The sequence below is a fragment of the Thamnophis sirtalis genome, unplaced genomic scaffold, assembly GCF_051295495.1.
Source record: "Thamnophis sirtalis isolate CommonGarterSnake01/CBP01778 unplaced genomic scaffold, rThaSir2_p1.2 scaffold_9, whole genome shotgun sequence".
Classification (NCBI taxonomy): domain Eukaryota; kingdom Metazoa; phylum Chordata; class Lepidosauria; order Squamata; family Natricidae; genus Thamnophis; species Thamnophis sirtalis.
Window position 1 is genome coordinate 18,749,064 of NW_028261389.1, and position 12,523 is coordinate 18,761,586.

Below are 12,523 nucleotides of genomic sequence, written 5' to 3' on the forward strand. Positions count from 1 at the left end.
TGTATAAAATCAATCAATAATTTGGGAACTATTTATTTATTAAATTTCTATCCCACTTGTATTACTTTATGAATAACTCAAGGTGGCAAATATACCTAACACTCCTTCCTCCTTCTATTTCCTCCACCAGAACAAAACTGTGAGATGGGTTGGTCTGAGAGGGAGTGACCAGCCCAAAGTCACCCAGCTGGCTTTCATTCCTAAAGTGGGACTAGAACTCAAAGCCTCCTGATTTCTAGCCTTGTGCCTTAACCACTAGACCAAATTAGTGAAGCATGGTATTATTTAGCATATTGTGTCAAATTCAGCTGTGGTTTATTCAATTCATTCTATCTATCATCTATCTATCTATCTATCTATCTATCTATCTATCTATCTATCTATCTCTATCTATCTATCTATCTATCTATCTATCTATCTATCTATCTATCTATCTATCTATCTATCATCTATCTATCATCTATCTATCTAAATGTGTGTGTGTGTGTGTGTGTGTGTGTGTGTGTGTGTGTGTTCCAGCATAACTCTGGAACGCCTTAAGCAATTTCAACCAAACTTGGTACCCAGATGACTTACTCTCTGGAAAAAAATACCGTGGGGGTAAGATACCCCTATCACCCCTTGGTGTGTGTGTTCTGTTAAGATACAACTATTGTGCCATAAAATGGCTTCTACTGTCCAGCGCAATGGAGTTGCCTTGGTAACGGCTTCACAATACTCTACAAGGGGGCTCCCTCTGTTAAGGGGGAAAATCCAACGTTAGTAATTACTCTTGGTCCAGACATTTTCTCCCTATAAATAAATACCCAGGCAACACTGGGTTATCAGCTAGTGTAGAGTGTATAAAAATCTTAGCATCTTCTCTTACCGTATTCTATAAAAAAATTTTTTTATGATTTTATTGTTATTCTTCGCAGTGAGATAAGTCTTTGGTTACCCTTGTCTGCTTTCCCCAAAGCATCACAAAAGTCAATAATATCTCTCAGTTCTAATACTCCTGCAAATGCTATGACTCTACTAAAAGTATCAGACGCATATTATGTATAAATAACGAAATCCAAAACTTTCTTTCTATATTACAGGCTGCAGGCTGCATTCCTTGAAGTACCCAAGCCATCAGCATTGTAAGCATCACAAAAGGAGAAAACAAATTAGGCTGTGTAAGCTGGCAGATGTACAAGCATTTAGGCAAATTATTTTCCCAACTGCCCTGTTAGTGGCCTCTCTTAACAATAACTTGCTCTTCTTCTCTACCCAGAAGAAAAAACAAAATCCTGCAAGGAAAGAAGTTACCTGTGAAGACAACAACATCACACAAATTGGCGTATGGAATAATCCAACGAACAAGCAGTGTTGTACGTTTACCTTATTACTCTAAGCACTGTTTTTGATTTTGAAGTTATATAAACAGAACCTTGTAATGCCGCAACAAAGTTTTGCTAGTTAAAATAACAAGAACATGAGCAGTGCTCCACTGGGATGGGCCCCTGGCTCATCTAGCCAAGCAGTCTGCTCTCACAGGGGCCAACCGACTGCACGAGGAAGCCCACTAATCTCCCAGCAGATGGCCTTCAGACAAAGTCACTGGGCCGTCAAGGCTAACAGCTGTTGATCTTCAATCACAGGCTTTTTAGCCCCACCTTCCCCTGCTATCTCTTAAACAGACAAAAAGAAGCAGGAAGTAAAAACCACAACAAACTACAGAATAACAGAGTTGGAAGAGACCTCAGAGGTCTTCCAATCCAACTCCCTGCTCAAGAAGGAAACTCTATACCTGTGATGGTTTTTTATGGGTTACAGTTGCAGGTGTGACCACATACTACAAAGCAATTCAGTAAATCAAGACCTCTTGTAGATCTAAAACACAGATCAAAAACTTTTCATGAACCAAACTTCACTGCATACTTTCACACAAGTGTGTGGGTACCCTCTAAGATTTTAAAATTTTTCAAAATCTGACATCCCAGATCTTTGCCTTGTGGAAAAGAAATCAAATTCTCACAACAGTCACTCGCGCCCTTGTGACCTCCAGACTGGACTACTGCAACGTGCTCTACATGGGGCAGCCCTTGAAGAGTATTTGGCGACTTCAGCTTGTCCAGAATGCAGCCGCGCGAGCGATTGTGGGTGCACCTCGGTTCACCCACGTAACACCTATCCTCCGCAAGCTGCACTGGCTGCCTATTGGTCTCCGGATTCCATCTGCCGGCCAGTGTCGACTGGAGACTACCCAGAGGAGCCTTCTCTGTGGCTGCTCCGACCCTCTGGAATGAACTCCCCGTGGAGATTCGTACCCTCACCACCCTCCAGGCCTTCCGCATAGCCCTCAAAACCTGGCTGTTCCGACAGGCCTGGGGCTAAAGATTCGCTGCCCCTAGTTCGAATGGTAGACTGTTGTGCTTTTAATTATGTATTGTTTTGTGTTGTTATTAAACTGTCTGTATCCCCCCTTCCCTTTTTGAGCTGTGAGCCGCCCTGAGTCCCCTTAGGGAAAAGGGCGGCATACAAATGAAATAAAACTCAAACTCAAAACTCAAATTTAATTCTGGAGACCGTTGATGCTATCTATGCGTTTTGCAGGTGTAATGATCCCAATCCCTGATATTAAGATTTTCAGTTTTGCTATGCTTTGTATGCTATGCTTTTGATCTGCTGTGAATTTTCTAATGGCGCAATAGGAAAAAAAAGTACCAGAAACAACTGAAAAAATTGTAACGGTACCTTTCGGACTGTAGGAAACAAAATCTTTGATGAATGATCTTTGGAATCTGATATGGCTATGCTTTAAACACCCAGGAATATATGACGTATTTCTCTGTTCTTGCAAAGCTCAGTTGTGTCAAAGCTACTATTTAATTCTATCAGGCCCCAAGAACAAAGAACAGGTGAAATTAGGTCTGAGTACTAATGATTGTTTTTCTTGTATTATTGTTTTATGGATAGGATTTTGCCAGATTAAAAAAACTATTTGCACAACTACAGATATATGCTAGGGAGGATCTGCTTTAACCCTCTTCCTCTTGATCAAACATTCCAAACTCTGCATTATCTTTGCCCTCTGGAATGTAGCCCCTCCTTGCTGGGAATCCAGACTACATTCCCACAACATATTCCCAGAAGTTAGGTGGTTGTAACTAGTTTACCATCATAAACAAAGTTCTCTTACTTTATCTAAGTTCATCAAAACTAATTTTCCTTGGGCTTCCGCTGTGAGTCATGGCTGATGGAAGATGTCTTCCATGAATGAGTGGATAGATAGAACAAAAGATCAGGGAGTAACTCTCCTTCAAAGCTCTCTGGAGAAGGAGAGAATGGGAGATGGAAGATTGCCCACAAGTGCTCTGACTGTCAGCTTCTTTCAAGGAGACTGTAAAACAGCAGCCTCCCATGAGTCTGAGTATCAGGAACTGAGGGATATATATTTTTGTTTTCAGTGGACTCATAGACTTCAATAAGAACACTAAGCCAGCCTCACTCACTTTCTAATCACATTTGGAAATGTTCAATTTAACCATTTTACGGATAGTAGAATAATTGGATCTAGGTTGCACCTCCTCCCCACACCCCCGGTCTGTGGAAAAATTGTCTTCCATGAAAGCAGTCCTTGGTTCCATTGGTCTAAAGGATCTGTTGAGATGCCCGTCTTTTCAAGAGCTGGGTAGTCCATGGAATGTATGATAACCTTTCTTAATGACAGCTGCTATACTCAGGGGCAGAGGGGGGGGGACTCTTACTTCAGAATACATTCAGCCTTTCTTAAATTTTGCAAACAGGTAAAATATATTATTCTAACATGATTTTGGTCCTAACTGACTCAGTGTCTTTCATAAGAATGTTTATGATTTAATTTGCTAATTTTGTTGTTCACTGCCCAGAGTCCACTAGAAGACACTAGGGCAGTGATAGCTAACCTTTTTGTCACCACGTGCCAAAAATGCATGTGTGTGTGACAGTGCGTATGCGTGCCTGTCCCCATAATGCACTGTGTGCGTGACATCCTTCCCCCGCATCTGCCCCTCTGCGCATGCCCGCCGCACCCCCCCCCCGTGTCCTGTTTTTGGCCTAGCAGGCCTCCCTGCAGCCTCCTGGAACCAAAAATGGGGGGGGCAGGCCTCTCCACGTACATGCGGAAACCCCCCACCCCCGCATGCATGCACGTCTCCTGCATGTGCCCTCACATGCATGCATAGCAGAGTCGAAAATCAGCTGGCTGGCGGGAGGCATGCGTGCCCACAGAGAGGGCTGTGTGTGCCACCTGTGCATGAGTGCCATAGGTTCGTTATCACAGCACTAGGAAGTCTTCAACTATTGAAAAACCAAGAACTACATGTGAAATCACTTCTGACTAGTTCCCCTATTGCTGTACACCTACAGACAGTATCTTGCCAAACTAAAGCAATGATCTACAATAATTATAGTATGTGAATTTCTAGGGAGTGTCTGACCTTGCTCTCTTTCTGTCCATCGGACATTCCAACCTCTAGCGTCTTTTTATCTTCTTGGAAAGAGCCCCAACTCCAGACTACATTCCACCACAGCCTTGCAACTGGATTACAAGCCACACACAGTAAACAACTCACCTCAGGCATCCTGTAGCATTGTAGAAGATATCAGGGTCAGGGATGATACTCGATTTTGGATAATCTCTATCTGGCCATCCAGTATAAGGAATAAGGATGGTTTCTGTCAATGGCTGCAGGGCTTCCCGGATCAATACATTTTTCAGCTGGTCATTGGAGGAGAGATTCCATAACAAACCTGCAAAGGCCATTAAAGGAACAGGATGATAAAGTGGCTCTTCAGAGGGTTTTGTCTGATAGATAATGAATGGATTAATTGAATTCACTGAATTCTGGATCAGAGACTTATTTCATTCCAGTGTTTCATGTTTCCTTAATCATAAAGTGCAAAAATATATCTATATATATAAAAGCCAAATACAATTCACTCATCATGAAATCTCAAGAATTGTAAAGCCTACAAACTTGAAATAGGCATGTGTGTTCCTCTTGGCTTCTAAGTGCTCGCTAAGAAAGGATTTTTTGAAATGACCATCAGATCATTAGTATTTTTTATACAGTAATTAACACACGCTGATGCTAAGGAGTTCTACTCTCCTTCCCCACCTGAAAAGAATTCTGTTTCAACTGCCAGTTGCCTCACATTCCGTTACCTCAGTTCAAACTCGCAGACGTTTCAGTCAGGAGTGGTCTGGGGCTCCTTACAGTACTAAATTTCGGTACATCACCAAAATTTCTACACCTTCCATCTATGGAACTGCTTCCAGACTAAAGCTGGCGATATTCCCTTATGTGTTTCAATCACCGACCACCACTGAGCCAACAGATTGTAAACTGAATTTCTCCTGCATAGCCTGATCACATAGTTTTGTCATGAAACACAGGTATCCAGCTAGTTAGGTATATAAAGAATTCCCCTGGCACATATTTTGCCAATATTTGGATGGTAAATCTAAAGTTAATATATATAGTTTTCTCCATCAAATCTTCATCACAAAACTTCTACTTTTCATCTTTTCACGCTGGAAGTCTACTTTGCCTACACAAACTTCATAGTACAACCAATTCTTTTGGGGGGGGCGAGCCGAGGTGGCGCAGTGGAGAGCCGAGGTGGCGCAGTGGTTAAATGCAGCACTGCAGGCTACTTCAGCTGACTGCAGTTCTGCAGTTCGGCTGTTCAAATCTCACCGGCTCAGGGTTGACTCAGCCTTCCATCCTTCCGAGGTGGGTGAAATGAGGACCCAGACTGTGGGGGCGATATGCTGACTCTGTAAACCGCTTAGAGAGGGCTGAAAGCCCTATGAAGCGGTATATAAGTCTAACTGCTATTGCTATATTGCTATTTTAAATTGTGAGCTCTCTGGCTCATTGTTACAGCAGAGATAGACAATCTTCCAGCTGTTCCTGAACTAAAACTTCTATCTTCTCCCACCATTGGCCATGCTGTTTGGGGCTACTAAGAGTTGTAGTTCACTAACCTCTGGAGTGTTAAAGTTTCTTTCCTTAGAACAGAGAATTCCCATTTTATTTATTTCACTGAGACCTAAACAGAATCAGTGCTATTACTAAAGGCATTGTCATAACTGGGCTTCTATTTCTGAAGAAGTTCAAATAATAGAGTGGGTTGTTTTTTTTTTCCTTAGTAAAACTTCTGGGCTAGTTTTACTTGCACAGGAGTCCAGCCAGATTAGCCAATTCCTAACATTTTGCCAAAATTTAGCCCAGGTTAGAAGCAGAAGGCAGGATGGAGTCATTAGTGTAACTCTCAGATCTAGGGCTGTATGCAGATAGGAGTAGGGTCAGATCTTTGCAGCTGTAAGGTAAGTCCTCATCTCATGATGCCCTATGTCCATGGTGGTGAAGCAATGGCACACCTACCAGAGATGGCACGCATAGCCCTCTCTGCTGGCATGTGTGCCATCGCTCCAGATCAGATCTTGGTGGCATTTCTTTAGTGAGCTTCTATTTCCCTGAAAACAACGAAACAGAAGCTCACCAAAGAAAAAGATCTTACCTCTTGACGTGCTGCCACTGATGGGATGCCCCGCCTCCCACTGGCCAACTGGGTCTTTGGGTCTCTGTTGCGCATGTGCACATTCATGTATGTCCATGCATGCGCGTGCACCTGTCAGTTTGGGCATGTGCGCATGTGCAGTTTGGGCACTTTGTGTCTAAAAGTTTCGCCATCACTGTCCTATGTTCTACAGGAATGAATGGTGGTTATTAATTTAAGGAGGGGGGGAATAAATTACAACACAGAGGAGAAAAAACTGCTGTAGCAGAGGATTTTTGTCTATTTTTGTCAGCTTCTCAACAGGAATTCTTTCACTAGGAACAGTGTCTCCCCAACAGGGAGCCTTTATAAGTTGTAGAACCTAATGGGCTTGTAGATATGAGGAACTCCCTTCTGGACTTCTTCCTGAAATAACAGCTCTTTGGCAATGTTTGCAATAATTAATCTACCAATTATAACCCTGAACTTTTGCTAGCACTGTGATAAAAGTAAGCTTACTTTTGGGGCTATGAAGAATTTATTAACAATGTGGTCATCTTTGTTCTTCCTGTTTAAAAGGTACTTAACCCCCCCCCCCCCCAGTCTGGTGATTTAATAATTCAGATTAAAAGTGTGCCCAGGGACGGGAAGTCTGGATCTAATTTGGAATTTGATGAATCTGTAAAAGTTGACGGTAAGAGTTTAAAAGGATCATTTCCCCCATTTTTTTTTTAAAAAAAAGAGGTTTTGTAAGTATCATCTGACAGTGCATCACATGCACGCTGGATCTGTTTTACAAAGAGAACAATTGTTCAGCTCACTGCTCCGAATCCCAGAACACATCTTTTAAATCTTAGTTCAGTGCAGATGGCATTTAAATCTCCACACAATACTTTTCATTCTTGGTTCCTGAATAATCATCCTTTTGAAAACTGCCAATATAGTAGCTTTATTGTTATGTTAAGGAACATGGTGGCTCAGTCGCGAAGACGCTGAGCTTGTCGATCAGAAAGGTTGGCAGTTCGGTGGTTTGAATCTCCAGTGCTGCGTAATGGAGTGAGCTCTTGTTACTTGTCCCAGCTTCTGCCAACCTAGCAGTTCGAAAGCATGTAAAAAAGGCAAGTAGAAAAATAGGGACCAGCTTTGGTGGGAAGGTAACAGCGTTCCGTGTGCCTTCGGCGTTTAGTCATGCCGGCCGCATGACCACGGAGACGTCTTCGGACAGCTCTGGCTCTTTGGCTTTGAAACAGAGATGAGCACCGCCCCCTAGAGTCGGAAACGACTAGCACATATGTGCGAGGGAAACTTTTACCTTTACCTTTTATTGTCATGTTAGGAAGGCAGCGGATAAGCAATACGTAGGATTTGGGCATTATTGCCATATTTATTCTCCTACAGAGGAGAAACCTTTTGTCTTTTTTTAAAAAGAAGACTTTGAGATAAAAAGAGCCAATCTGACAATCCTTTAGGAAAAACAATGAAATTACCAAATCTTAATATGCACTGAGCTTAGAAATAGTTGCACTGGGCATGTATATATTTCCGTGGCCCGACAAAACTGCGCTCGTCAAAATAGCGGCGACAAAACCGCATCGCTAAAACCGCGATGTCATCACCGCGACGTCATCACCGGGGCGACAACAGCTCGGCGACAGAAGGGCGCTTTAAAACAGCGTGGCGACAGAAAGCCGATTTAAATTAAGGTAAGGGTTAGGATTAGGTTTAGGGGTTTGGTTTAGGGTTAGGTTTAGGGTTAGGTTTAGGGATAGGTTTAGGGTTAGGGTGCTGAGCGCTTCGGAAGGCGCGGATTTGCCCTCCGCGGTTATGTCGTCGCGCTAGGGTCGCCTTTTTCCTTAGCGCTTCAGACGGCGCGGATTTGCCCTCCGCGCTTATGTCAGCGCGGATAAGGGCTTCGCGGTTTTGTCGGTGAACCATATATTTCCGTAATCGAAAGTGTCAGCTTGGTAGAATCTTAGTGCAAGAGAGGTGTGGCTGCTTTTCATATTTATGTTCTCCTCATGACAGGCCTGCCTGCCTTATAATTCTTCCTGTGGAAGGAATGTTTTTTTCATTTCTTAGATGTATGTACGATGAGACAAGATCAAATGCAGGTTAGGTGCTCCCCAAAGGCTTTTTGGCTCACCTTCAAAAGCTAGTTTTGGCTGCCTGAGCTTTGCTGTTCTCTCTCTCGCTACCATCTTTACACTATAATATAAAGAGAATGTGGCTTTCTATCAATCTGGCAGTTATTCTTCCAGAGTTCTCTTTCAACCTCTGTCGTAAAACACGAGCAGTTGATGGAACAGCAAATGTAGCCAGTTCTTACAAAGCTATATGAGTTTAGGAAAGATGCTTAAATAATCCCATAAATTAAAAAAAGTAAAGGAATCAAAGGTAGTATTCAGCAAGTTCTGACCATTTCTGGAGAATCGGTAGTGGAAATTTTGAGTAGTCAGGCGAACCAGTAAATATCACCTCAGACTGGCCTTGGCCCCATCTATTCTGTGCCTCCCAGGTCCCACCTGATCGGAAGGTAATGGGTATTTTGCAGTAACCTTTCCCTGGAGTGGGGAGGGAATGGAGATTTTACTGTATCCTTCCCTTGCCACGCCCACCAAGCCACGCCCACAGAACTGGTTGTAAATTTTTTTGAATCCCACCACTGAAAGGAATCCCTATGGAGTTTACTCCGCTAGTCGGTGCCTAAGGTGGGTGGATGCTCATGTCCGTTTCAAGGCCATTGAGACAGCGCTGTCTGAAAACATTTCCACGGTCCTGTGGCCATTATTTAAAGATCCGCAGAAAAGCAAGTTTTCTTTATTTTGGATTTGAAAGTACAAGTATTCCTTGACTTCCACTGCTCATTAAGGGACTGTTCGAAGTTACAATGAGAGTGAAAAAAGTGACCTATGACTGTCTTTCACACTTACGATGGTTGCGGCATTCCCATGGTCATGTGATCAAAATTCAGATGCTTGTCTACTGGTTCGTATTTATGGCGGTTTTGCAATGTCCCCTTTTGCAACCCTTTGGCAAGCAAAGTCCATGGGGAAGCTAGATTCACTCAACAACCGTGTTACTAACTTAACAGCTTCAGGGATTCACTTTACAACCGTGACAAGAAAAGTCAGAAAATGGGGCAAAATTCACTTAACAAATGTTTCACTCTGCGACAGAAAGTTTGGGCTCAATTGCGGCCATTAGTCGAAGACTTTCTTGTATTTATCCCAGATTAAATATGGTGGGCTAAATGAGAATGACACTTTCTGTATTCGTGTTATCAAATGCTGAAATCTACACTTTTAAAAGTTTGCAGTGCATTGTAGTTCATAAACATACATCATGCACAGCAATGCAAGTTAGAAAAAAATATACACCACAAAATGCATAGATTAGGTGGAAAGGCATAGAAATGTTCACAGACGTCCATCTCAGCTGGATTCCAGGGACCATAAAACAGAAGCTTCCTTAGATATCTAACTGACCATAATGAGAAATATTAAGGTGGTTTACAATACAATAGCAGAGTTGCTTTGGAGGTCTTCTAATCCAACACACTGCTTAGGCAGGAAACCCTATACTGTTTCGGACAAATGGCTATCCAACATCTTCTTAAAGACTTCCAGTGTTGGGGCATTCACAACTTCTGAAGGCAAGCTGTTCCACTGATTAATTGTTCTGTCAGGAAATTTCTCCTCAGTTCTAAGTTGCTTCTCTCCTTGATTAGTTTCCACCCATTGCTTCTTGTTCTACCCTCAGGTGCCTTGGAGAATAGTTTGACTCCCTCTTCTTTGTGGCAACCCCTGAGATATTGGAACACTGCTATCCTGTCTTCCCTAGTCCTTCTTTTCATTAAACTAGACACCCAGTTCCTGCAACTGTTCTTCATATGTTTTAGTCTCCAGTCCCCTAATCATCTTTGTTGCTCTTCTCTGCACTCTTACAGGATTACAGGACTCTGTAATAATTGTACAAGTTCTTCCTCATGTTCTTACATAACAATGTCGAGATACAATACCTGACTATAAACGATTAAGAAACATTGATAAGAGAAACAATCCACAATTTTGAGAAGGAAATTTCACCAGAAAAAAATTGTTGGGGCTATTTAGATAACTGAGAACAAGCAAACCATTGTATTTCAAGCACTTTTATTGTGCAAGAATTTTAACTCTTATTTCTAAACCTCTAAAATGCAGAGCCTCGGATAACAAGAGACTTCTGCCCACCCCCTAACGATAAGATTTTAACATGACTCAAAAACATCTCTAAAGGCGAGCATGCAAAAAGAGCAATCTCTTTAACAGGATTTATATCGTCTTCTGCCAGGCTCCAAACATTCCTGAACAATGACATAAGGGGCTACACAATCCATAGAGGTGCTAATCAAACGGTAACGCTATGAATCTTTCTACAACTTTCCGCCCACCCCATCACCATCTCAGGGCTGCCTAATTTGCAATTGTGATTAAGCTGAAGAGAGGTTGTCATCATTCCAGCGAGTGGGATGAGAAGTCTGGCTTGAACTTTGAGCCCAGCGTTTTCCTCAGCTTGTTATCGCTGCATTGCAAAGGGTCATGGGACCCTTTTTCATTGTCTGTGGTTGATGGCTGAGGCATGTAAAGGCATTGTTCTTCCCAGCCTTTGCTGGGTTGAGCTTCAAAAGAAGCAATGCCGTTTCAGGGAAGACCGCTGTTAGCCTGCCAATAATGAGACCTTTCTGTTTTCACTGTAGTTCTTCTCTTGGGCCTGTTTTGTTTCCCCTGAGAAAAACACATACCAAGGGTGGATGGGCCTGAAATCAGCAGTGTGTGGAGCCAGAACCAAGAGCGATAGTCTAAATTTTTCTCTGACATCTTCTTCTCTCTCCTAATCAATTCCACCAAGTTCAGTAGACTGCCCGAATGAAGCCTATTATTATTTCCAGATATATGAACTCCTGGAATTACTAGATAGGATGGCTTAAGACCATGGGAACCGCAGCCCCCACACATCTGGAAAGGGCTACAAGGCAAGCTGGAATAGGCTAGACAGGAGGAACTGATACAGCTCTTCAGTCTTCCATTATCATAGCAGCCTACATAGGATTTCGTCTTTTCTTGAGCTAGAAAAATGAATACCATATTTTTCGGAGTACAAGATGCACCAGAGTATAAGATGCACCAAGATTTTGAAGAGGTAAATTTTTTTTAAAAAAACAGTTTTTGCACTCAGCAGACCTCCCAAACCCTCTGCACACCTCACTTTTCGTGAAAAACAGGGCGTGCAGAGAGTTTGAGAGGCCTGCAAAGTGCTTCTGGGGCCCAGGTGGTGGTGGTGGTGGTGGGGAAATGAGTAAAAAATGGCCCATTTTTTGCCCCCAAAAAGGGCATGCATAGCCTTTAGGAGGCTTGTAGAGTCCTCCTGGGGCTAGGGGAGGAGGCTAATGAGCAGAAAACGGTCTGGTTTTCGCTTGTATTTGCCATCCCCAATCCCCAGGAGCACTTTGCAGGCCTCCCAAACCCTCTCCATGTCTATTTTTGTGAAAGGTTTTTTTTTGCTGTATTCAGTGTATAAGATGCACCCAGATTTTCACCCTCTTTTTGGGGGGGAAAAGGGGGCATCTTATACTCTGTAAAATACGGTAGTTAAGAGGGACATTCGCCCTGGAAGTGTAAATTCTGTTCATTTAATGGACTAATATTTTGGTATTCCACCCGGCTTACTTCCTAATAAATATTGCAGAATAAAAGTTAGAGAATAAAATACACCAGATATAATGTGCATGAAATGATTTTCAGATGTTTTTTTTTGAAAACCTAAAATTCATTGTATGGTTATGTAACTTACACAGGGTATTTTTAAAAATAATAAATTATTTAAAATACAAACAAGATGGATAAGTCATAATATAAAAAATTGTACTCCCAAGCTTTATGAGATACTGGAAAACAACCCATACTAAACTCAGCACAACATGTGTATAGAATATAGAATAGAATAAAATAGAATAAACCAGGGTATCAGGTTT

General features: G+C 42.3%; 1 protein-coding gene across 1 annotated transcript in view; it reads right to left on the reverse strand.

The window, feature by feature from the left end:
- Nucleotides 1-12,523, reverse strand: part of PKP2 (plakophilin 2) — a 67,245-nt gene that overhangs the window by 23,263 nt on the left and 31,459 nt on the right. The window contains exon 6 of the mRNA XM_087722988.1: nt 4,581-4,758. Coding sequence (XP_087579114.1) covers nt 4,581-4,758 — 178 coding nt within the window. The remainder of the gene's footprint in view (nt 1-4,580; nt 4,759-12,523) is intronic.